At 35.9% G+C, this 9961-nt stretch overlaps 1 protein-coding gene across 3 annotated transcripts; it reads left to right on the forward strand.

Annotated features, from left to right (window-relative positions):
• The first annotated feature begins 526 nt into the window (after positions 1–526).
• Positions 527–8457, forward strand: LOC132628102 (filament-like plant protein 4). Of its 3 annotated transcripts, none has more exons than XM_060343819.1 (6): positions 527–756; positions 2170–2310; positions 2813–3038; positions 3469–5788; positions 6706–6748; positions 7629–8457. In XM_060343819.1, exons 2-6 carry the CDS (start codon positions 2176–2178, stop codon positions 8070–8072), a joined length of 3168 nt encoding a protein of 1055 aa, XP_060199802.1. In that variant the 5' UTR covers positions 527–756; positions 2170–2175; the 3' UTR covers positions 8073–8457. The 3 variants fall into 3 exon arrangements, with proteins under 3 accessions (XP_060199802.1, XP_060199803.1, XP_060199801.1); XM_060343820.1 differs by lacking the exon at positions 527–756 and adding an exon at positions 1711–1845; XM_060343818.1 differs by lacking the exon at positions 527–756 and having other exon boundaries at positions 2170–2301.
• Positions 8458–9961: the final 1504 nt, after the last annotated feature.

Consider the following 9961-nt stretch of genomic DNA (forward strand, 5'->3'; position numbering starts at 1 on the left):
TCTTTAATAAATAAATACTACTATATATTTAATATTTAGATTCAATATCAAAATGTATATCACTTAATCATATTTAATTGATAAATATGTGTACAAAAAGATCTTTTCTTATATTTTTTGATTCGGTGAAAATCGAGTGCAAATAAATATTTACCCCACAAGATGTAATACACTAGTTGAAAGCTAGTTTAAAAATATAAAATTAATGTTTGAAGTTAGAATAGCTTAATAAGTTCAAAAATCTAATCTATACAGAAACAAAATAATCCAAAGATTTAGGGAGTTTACCTATACCTTCCAGGGTAGATTTGTCTTTTCAGTCAGTATTTAATTTAATCCTATCCAGATTTCTACCTCAGACATAAAATAGCCGGAGATAATAATAATACTACTACAATATTTTGGGTACTGTATTTTCATTTATTGAACTTTACAACTTTCCTTTTTATTTTGTTTTAAAAAACCTGAATGTTTTTGGCTCTTTCCAACGTCTTGCCTTTTAAGTGACACCTAATGTTGATTTTTTTTTTTAACCCCCCTTCCCCACCAGTACCACCATCTTCACACCTCCAGTGATATCATTTTCTCTCTCTAATACTCCCTCTCTCTTTCTCTCTCTAAAATTGGGACTAAAAAAGACTCAAACTTTATATTTCAAGAACTCAAATTGTTAACATGAAACTTACTAGATCTTAACCATTTAACTTAAATATCAATTGGGGTCATAGTTGTTTATTGTGAGCTGCATTGCTAGTGGTGAGTAGATTTTTTTATTTTTATTATTCAGTTACATTTTGCTTTGAAGATGATGATGGAGTCAATGGGGTGTATAAAAAAATATTCTTTTTTTTGTTTGGCTTGGTTTTTTGTGATTGCTTTAATTTTGTTCCCATTTGAATCTTTTCCTCTTTTTTCTCCTTTTTTTGCTTATATGAACTTGTCATTTACTTCATTTTCTGTCGGTGGAGTTTGGTTTAATTTCATTTTTCAATAATCATTTTTGGGTGAAGTTGCTTTTATGGTTCTATGTTCTGCAGACAAATTGTAATTCTTTTTTCCTTGTAAATTGAGAGCTCATTTGTTTCAAGATTTGATTTTTATGGTGTTTTTGAACTAAAAAGAGATAGTACTATGTCTTTGCTTCTCAGGGTATGTGACTTTTTTTTGGTTTTGGTGCTAACAATTTGAGTTTTCTTTTGTGATTTTTGCTGTTCTTGGAGTTTTGAGCCTTTTGTGTAGTGAGTTTTATTTACAGGAAGGGGTTAATGTGTGTTGGTTCTAACAAAAAAAAGATCATTTTTTTAGCAATGCAGATGATGAGGTGCCTGATTTTGTAATATTTATTCTTGATTTGGTATTCATCTTGTTAAAATATGAGAATGTGATATTCTGTGTTTAGTTTATATTATTTATGGTGGTGTGTCATTGTCTTTAACTACCCTGTTTGCCTAGTTAATTATTACTGGGGTAGGCTGGTGCCTTATAATTGTCTTTGTTATGGAAAATTGGAAATGCAATCACCAGCATTTGATGTGAATATATTCCTTAGTATATAGATTTGATTCTCAATTTCTCATTGAACTGTTGGTTTTAGCTATTTGGAATCTCTCAGGTGCTAGATTCTTGTATTATCGTGTTTTTCCCTTTATGTTTATTTGCTTGTAAAAAAAATCAATTACCTTCTCAGCTCCCTCTTCTCTGATTACGCCACCTTAGAAGTGCACTTTAGCGCCGTTTCTCAGTTTTGTTTCTTTTTTGCTTAATTCTTTGCGTAATTCTTGTCATTGTCGTTTCATGCATCGAGTTAATAGAGTTCCCTTTGCAAGTTAGTCCAAAATTTGCCAGGTATAGCAACATTTCTAATGTGTTCTGAATTAGTAGCGGTGAAATAATCCTGTATGTTGCTTCTTTTCAGTGAATTAGGACAATAATTCTGAATATAGCTTATATTGTTCTTGAAACATAGGATTTGTGTTTTAAAATTTACGTGCTAGTTGGTGATATCATGTCTTTACCACCACTAAAGCTTGAGGTCTAATGTGATTTCCAGTTGTAGCACCTGTCAAGCATTGTGATGCATTTTTTGTGCTTTTTCAGTTATGACAGTTCTCCTTCCCCTTCTTTCATAATTCATTAACTAAATCAGCCAATATTTTCCTTGTTCAACAGTCTACAATGGATCGTCGGAGTTGGCCTTGGAAGAAGAAATCATCAGATAAGACAGCAAGTGAGAAACCTGCAGCAGCTCTTATAGTGGAATCAGCATCTGCATCTGCTCCTTCAAATACAACTGAATCTCAGGTTGATCAGGTGTGTTTGTTCATATCTTTATAATTAGAAAGGATATGTAAAAGTCAATATCTTTTTTCTTTTTGTGTGTCTTCTTTCTGCTTGACCTACAAATTTCCCTTTTTTTCACATCCGTCGTGGTCACCACAGCTATTAGATTGTCTACCGTAATTCTTTATTTGTATCCTTTGACAATCTGTCAATATATTTGCATCTACAACAAGGCTTTCATGTTGACCTTTAAAGAACTATATTTATCTAAATTCTGAAGCTTATAGCTTTAAGTTGGGATTTGGTGGATGCTAGTCTTAAATATTTAACCTGTCAAATTGTATAAGTTTTCATTTAGTTCTGAAATTTTGTTCTCTACATTACAATCTGATTGGTGCTACAAAGGCCAAGCCATATTTTTCAGTTTGGTAAATGAGTCGTCGAATTGCTTTTACGATAATACGTTATGAGAAAGCTTCATTCAGTTTGTCTTGTCTTGGTGATTTATTTTTTGATTTCTACTGTATTTCAGAGTAAACAGGAAATCAAGAAACCAAAATATGTGCAAATTTCTGTTGAATCATATTCACATTTGACTGGACTGGAGGATCAAGTTAAGTCTTTCGAGGAACAAGTGAACGGCTTAGAGGATGAAATCAAGGATTTGAATGAAAAGTTGTCTGCTGCACAGTTAGAAATGACTAATAAGGAGAACCTGGTGAAACAACATGCTAAAGTTGCTGAAGAAGCTGTCTCAGGTGATATTTCTTAGTGACTTAGTTTTCCTGTTGCTACCTGTTTGCCAAAGCTTCTCCAAGATCTAAAGTGTTATTTTTTTCTCGAAAAAAATGCTTCTTTTTCAAAGTTGAGTTGTTTTGGCCAAGCTTTTAGGGAAGAAAGGTGTTTTTGAGTAGCAAAAGTTGTTACTTCTTGAGAAGCTAAACAAAGTAGCTTCTCCCTAAAAGTGCTTTTTTGTAAAGCACTTTCGAGAAAATACGCTAGAAGCAATTTTTAAAAGCTAGGTCAAACACTAATTGCTCCTCCAAATGTGCTTTTAAAATTGATTAGCCAAACACAAACTACTTCTGACAAAAAGTGTAAAAAAGGCGCTTTTCAAAATAAGGCGATTTTAGAAGCTTGGCCAAACATTGTAGTATTGAGTTCTTTTATTGACATCACTCTGGACAGGTTGGGAGAAGGCTGAGTCAGAAGCCGCGACACTGAAAAATCACTTGGAATCGGTCACTCTTTTGAAGCTTACTGCTGAAGACCGGGCAGCACATCTGGATGGTGCCCTAAAGGAGTGCATGAGGCAGATACGAAATTTGAAAGAAGAGCACGAACAGAAGCTGCATGATGTGATTCAGAGTAAAACCAAACAGTTTGACAAAATGAAGCACGAGTTCGAAGCAAAGTTAGCTAACTTGGACCAACAGTTACTCAGGTCCACTGCAGAAAATTCTGCACTCTCGAGGTCTTTGCAGGAGCGTTCTAGCATGGTGATACAGCTCAGCGAAGAAAAATCCCAAGCCGAAGGAGAAATAGAGATGTTGAATAGCAAGATCGAGTCATGTGAAAAGGAAATAAATTCTCTGAAATATGAACTCCATATTGCTGCAAAAGAGCTAGAAATTCGTAATGAGGAGAAAAATATGAGTGTACGGTCTGCAGAAGTAGCAAACAAGCAACACCTGGAGGGAGTAAAGAAAATCACGAAATTGGAAGCTGAGTGTCAGAGATTACGCGGTCTTGTCCGGAAGAAGTTGCCTGGGCCCGCAGCCTTGGCCCAAATGAAGATTGAGGTTGAGAGTTTGGGTCGAGATTATGGGGACAGCCGTGTAAAGAAATCCCAAGCAAGGCCTTCTAGTCCACAGTTTTCCAGTTTGCCGGATTTTTCATTTGATAGTGTGCAGAAGTTCCATAAAGAGAATGAGCTACTAACGGAACGGCTTTTGGCAATGGAGGAGGAAACAAAGATGTTGAAAGAAGCTTTGGCACACCGGAACAGCGAATTGCAGACCTCGAGGAGTATTTGCGCAAAGACGGCTAGCAAGCTTCAAAATTTGGAAGCACAGCTGCAAGCAAATGTTGAACAGAAAAGCCCACAAAAGCCTTTTAGCCATGAAGCAAATCATCTTCCAAGATTGGCTTCCATGTCTGAAGATGGAAATGACGATAATGTTAGTTGTGCTAGCTCTTGGACGACAGCATTAATGAAGGAAAAGAACTTTGACAGTCCGCATAAATCTGAAAGTGCAAGTCACCTGGATCTCATGGATGACTTTTTGGAGATGGAGAAATTAGCTTATCAGTCCAGTGATACAAATGGAGCAGTTTCAAGTCCAGATATTCCAAATAGTGGAAAACCCGAAACTACAAAAGTTGACACCTCCGCATATTCTCAGCTGAAACAACACAACGAGACAAGTATATCAGGAAATCAAGCATCTCCCGAAGAGGAAATATCATCACAGAATCATCAACCTCTTTCCAGTCCATCCATAATCATGAAGCTCCAATCAAGAATTTCATCAGTTTTGGAGTCTTTGTCTAAGGAAGTTGACATTCAAAGAATTCAAGAGGATCTCAGAGAGATTGTGCAGGAAATGCGCAACGCCGCCATACCACAATCAACCGAATCTCAGCCTTCTCTTGATGATGGTGAGGCTAACTTAGAAAAGGACATTCCTGTCTCACAAGATAGTGGCATTAGCAAAGAATTAGCAGATGCTATGTCAAAAATTCATGACTTTGTGCTCTTTTTGGGCAAAGAAGCAAAGGCTATCCAAGGAACAGCTCCTGATGGAAGTGGAATCAATGAAAAATTAGATGATTTTTCTGCCACTTACGTTGAAGTAATAGCGAGCAGGTTGAGTATGGTGAATTTTGTCCTTGATCTCTCTCGTGTACTGAGTAATGCGAGCGAACTACACTTCAATATCCTCGGTTACAAGAATTCAGAAACAGAAATAAGCACTTCTGATTGCATAGACAAGGTTGCTTTACCAGAAAATAAAGTTCTTCATCACTCTGCAGAAGAGGTATATGCAAACGGTTGCGCTCATTTTTCTGATTCCACATCCGATCCAGACATTCCTCATGAAGGAAATCTTGTTCCGACTTCAGAGTCAACATCGACCTCGTTGAAGTGCTCGTTGGAGGAGTTTGAACAATTGAAATTAGAGAAAGAGAATTTGGCACTTGATCTTGCTAAAAACGCTGAGCACTTGGAAAGCACTAAATCCCAATTGGCTGAAACCGAGCAGCTTCTAGCAGAGGTTAAGTCACAATTGGTATCTGCTCAAAAGGCCAACAGTTTGGCTGAAACTCAGCTCAAATGCATGGCAGAGTCATATAACTCACTTGAAACTCGGACTGTGGAGTTGCAAAGTGAAGTCAACCGTCTTCAGGAAAAGATAGAAAGTATTGATAAGGAGCTTCAAGACGAAAAGAAGAGTCACGAGGAAGCTTTAGCTAGATGCACCGATCTCGAAGAGCAACTGCAAAGGTTAGTGGTTATTACATTGTGCTTTTGTCTTTCGAATGGATTTATTTTAGTGAGAAACTAGCTACTGATCTCTCATGTACTTGAAGTTTTCATGCATTGGTGAATTTTGCTGAAACCCCCTAATCTTTGAATGAAAAAGAAAGTACTCCCTACGGTCCACTTTATGTGGCACTACTACTCATTGGAGAGTCAAAGAGGTTTTTCTTTGACCAAAATTTCGTCAAATAGTTTTTTTATATATATTTAGAATTATTTACTTTTATTACTTATTGTACTTTTTATATAGCATATAAATATGTAAAAAAAAAAAAAAATCAAAAAAGCTTGCCGGATCTGTGATTGAATTCATGTAGTAGTTTGTCCATTGTACTCTCAACACCCTACATAAAATGGAGAGGAGGGAGTAACATGGAAAAGGGAAATGCATCGTGTCTCTATGTGATTTCAATAATTTATAGCTGATCCTATGTCAGGGTCTTATGATTTCTCACCCTCAATTTACCCTGATTAAGATTTTTCATAAACTGTTAAAAAAATCTGAATCTTCATTTAAAGGATGTAGGACTAGACTGCTTGCTGCCCACTTCTTATTTAAGTGGTTGATTTACTTAATGTGCTAGTCAATGAGCTCAAAGACGGTAATGGATTATCCGGACTTTGGTATGCCTGGTGAACACCAATATTTAATATTACTTTGAAGTTTAAAGGATGCCACCAGTAGAATTTGTTTTCGCTCTGTTCATTAGCACTGTTTCATGTTAAAAAATTTGATAACATCCTGTAAGATTATTGTTCCTGGTTCTTACTCACAAGTGTTTATTCATAGAGTTGTAGTAATCTTGCAACTTATGTGTCGATTTAAGATTAGGACAAGTGGCACCTTAACTGTGTTTAATTTAATTTGCTGTTTGAATCAGGATGGAGAGTGCTGCTCATGATCTTGATGTGAAGAACAGCCAGGTAGCTTACTTGCTCCCTAATGAGTGATTAATCCAATCCATTGATGTTATGTATTTTAAGCAGTAGTTTACAGCACTACATTTAGTGGGAAAAAGTTGTAGGTATGCTATACAACTGAAATTGGAAAGGCGTTTATCTCTATGCTTTGGCATCTTATCCCTGCTAGCTAATAGATTTTCTTCGTTTCACTCCATCTTTTTAAGTTGTGTTTCCGTGATAAGATCAAAATTGGATTCTTTTGTACATGCATTAGCTATGAGGTCTTACGTTCAAATCCAGCGGACACAAAAATGCTAGGTGATTTCTTCCCATCTATCCTAGCCTTGTGGACAAAGTTGCTTGCTATCTATCCCTTGGAATTAGTGGAGGTGAGCGCAACCTGGCCCGGACAGCACGGTTATCGAGAAAAATACATTTAAAGCATATGAATTTTTTTTACAAAACAAACATTTAATATTAGCATATTTAAGAAAATATGATATCTAGATGACTTTTAAGTCTCACCGTGCATACGGATCAAGAGTTCAAGGAAACATGTATACACCTTGCATTGAAAGACTACTCTGTTTGAACAATTACAGATATCCTTTTTTCTGTTAAATAGTAAAAGGAGAATTTTCTTTTAGACACAGATAAGCTGCTTGTACAATCGAATCCGAAGTCCTAATTTCCCTGCTAGCCAGTTTCACTTTTCAGAACCCCTTTATTGTCTCAATAAGCTTCATTTAGATTGCAAAATAGCTGATCAATAATAAGATTAAACTACCACATAAATTCTCAGGTCTCACCAAACTTTTATGTTGAAAATGTATGAGTAACTGAAATAAGTTGGTATAAAAGATTTGGTGTTAACATCTTATGATCTGTTAATTTTCTCCAGGAGAACGAGTTAGCAGCTGCAGCAGAGAAGCTGGCTGAGTGTCAAGAAACCATATTTCTCCTGGGGAAGCAGTTGAACTCTTTGCGTCCTCCTCAGACAGAATTTATGGGGTCTCCATACATCGACAGACATTCAAAAGGCGAAGGCTTTAGGGAAGAATCGACAACCACTAGCATGAACTTGCATGACAATGATCTAGCTGAGATGGACACTGCTAGTTCCGTAAAAGCAACTTGCGAGTCCCCTGTGGATATATATAATAGCGTATCATATAGTCCTTCAGACACTGAAGTAAACAATCCATTGAGATCACCAATCGGCTCAAAGTCTCCGAAACACAGGCCTACTAAGTCCGGCTCTTCGTCATCTTCTGGCCCCACGCCTGAAAAACAATCACGTGGTTTCAGCCGATTCTTTTCTTCTAAGGGAAAGAACGGATATTAAGCGTGCAGCTTTGTGCCAATTAATAAAGATTCCACAGGCACGGAAACGTTGACTTGATTACTGTAGATAATTTGCTTCATTGCAACTTTCTTGAGGTGTTTCACACTTTGGAATCCCCTATTTTGGCCAGTTGAGGCTAAAGGTTATACAAGAAAATCCATTTCTCTGGTTCATTAGCAGCTATGTGTTCTTATTTTTTATTTTGTGTAGTGAAGTTCTTGAAATGTTTGTACACGTAGGTCCTGCTCCTTGAAATTACACAATGAAGAAGCCATTTTGTATGTTTTCTTGTATGAGAAGATGTTTTGTGATTACTATAAAATAATAGTTGTATGATATGACTATATATGATTTATATACCTTGTGGAAATGGCTTGCCAGCAAATTGACTGATGGACATGTTTTTTTCCCTTTCTTTTTTTCAAAACCTGTTGGGTTATACATTGTGTTAATTTTTCAATCCAAAGTGGTGAATTTCTACAGCTTTTTTGTTTCACGTTTGAAAAACTGGTGAAATTTTTGTCGCAGATCTTCCATTTTTTTTTTTTTTTTAAGTCAAATGTATATATCCAAATACAACTTCAACTTTCAGTACTCTTGTTCAACTTAACCTCAGTTACGACCTTTTGTCTTTTCAAATATCACTCGGTTCATGTCCAAGCGCCTAGTTAGAGACTTCATTTGGTATGAACAAATAGTTTTTAGTAAAGAAAATCTTTTAATGAAAATAAAGGATGAGCTCTGGTCTTAAATCATTTTGCCGTCTGGTTTGATATTAATATTGGTTCCGCAACATAGCAGTGATTCTATGATGTTGGAATTGGGCCGGGGGATGTGGACCATGTGGTTCCGCATTTGGTTTCAAGAAAAACTCAAGAGACCAGAATGAAACTGTTTTTTACATCATTTTGGTCCAGTCATAGAGTTGTATTTTGCCAAACATTTGCAAATGAGAACTTTTATACAGTAATAGTATGAAAGATTAACCCCCCCCGGCCACCACAAGGTTAAATAAAAGATATTTAGATGTAATCATACATGAAAGGTGAAATCAGTAACCTGAGAAGTAAAGCAGATTACTAGATTACTTCATACAAAATGTTAAGATACATTCGTAGTGTAATGCAGTAAATTTATCCAAGTATCAGTATATGTAGATAGGTTAAATCTTTTGCAGATATCTCTAGTCAACTTTGATTCAAAAGTAGAACAAAAAGTGAAAGTAAACATTTAGGGATTCAATGCCCCTGGCAATTTATTCGGATGTTTGTTTCTTATATTTTTGTAAGAGGAAAACATCACCTGATGAAACGTGAGTTGTTGTTTCTGATATTTTTAGAAATGTCTAATGGGGCCTCGGCCCATGTGAGAACTGGACCATTTTCACCCGTGTCCCCATGAACTTCTGGTGAAAGAAAAGAGACGTGATCGTCATCTCATTCCCACCTTAGTGAAATACAAACTACTATTTAAGTAATATCCTAAGTTTTGTAATTTTTTTGTACTAATTTATTTTGGATGTCAAATATGTGGTGACCGAAATTAGTCTTGGCAAAGCCTACTTTAGATAAAATGTTTGAAGTTTCATACAAAGGAATTATAGGCATTTTTACCTAAAGTTCAAGAGCACATATAACTGAAGTTTAACTATTCAATCATTTTTCCCTGACTTCAGTCTTTTTGTCTATTTTTGCATGAACTTTAACCACGTATGGCTGGAGTTTAATTATTTTTGGATGACTTCAACCATCTTTGTCTGAAGTTGTGGCATTTTCACTTGAAGTTCATGCAAATATGATTGTGGTTTGATCATTTTTTCTTGAACTTCATGCAGCAATGCTGAATTTCAGCCATAGGAAAATAGAGATAATAAATATTTTGTCCGAAGT

Source organism: Lycium barbarum, chromosome 2, assembly GCF_019175385.1.
Source record: "Lycium barbarum isolate Lr01 chromosome 2, ASM1917538v2, whole genome shotgun sequence".
Lineage (NCBI taxonomy): Eukaryota > Viridiplantae > Streptophyta > Magnoliopsida > Solanales > Solanaceae > Lycium > Lycium barbarum.

What these genes read in the sequence shown, in the direction of transcription:
- LOC132628102 (XM_060343819.1), top strand. Translation starts at nt 2,176, where the DNA reads ATGGATCGTCGGAGTTGGCCTTGGAAGAAGAAATCATCAGATAAGACA. An exon ending in CTGAATCTCAGGTTGATCAG is followed by an intron (nt 2,311 to 2,812) that starts GTGTGTTTGTTC and finishes ACTGTATTTCAG; the next exon opens with AGTAAACAGGAAATCAAGAA. An exon ending in TTGATGTGAAGAACAGCCAG is followed by an intron (nt 6,749 to 7,628) that starts GTAGCTTACTTG and finishes AATTTTCTCCAG; the next exon opens with GAGAACGAGTTAGCAGCTGC.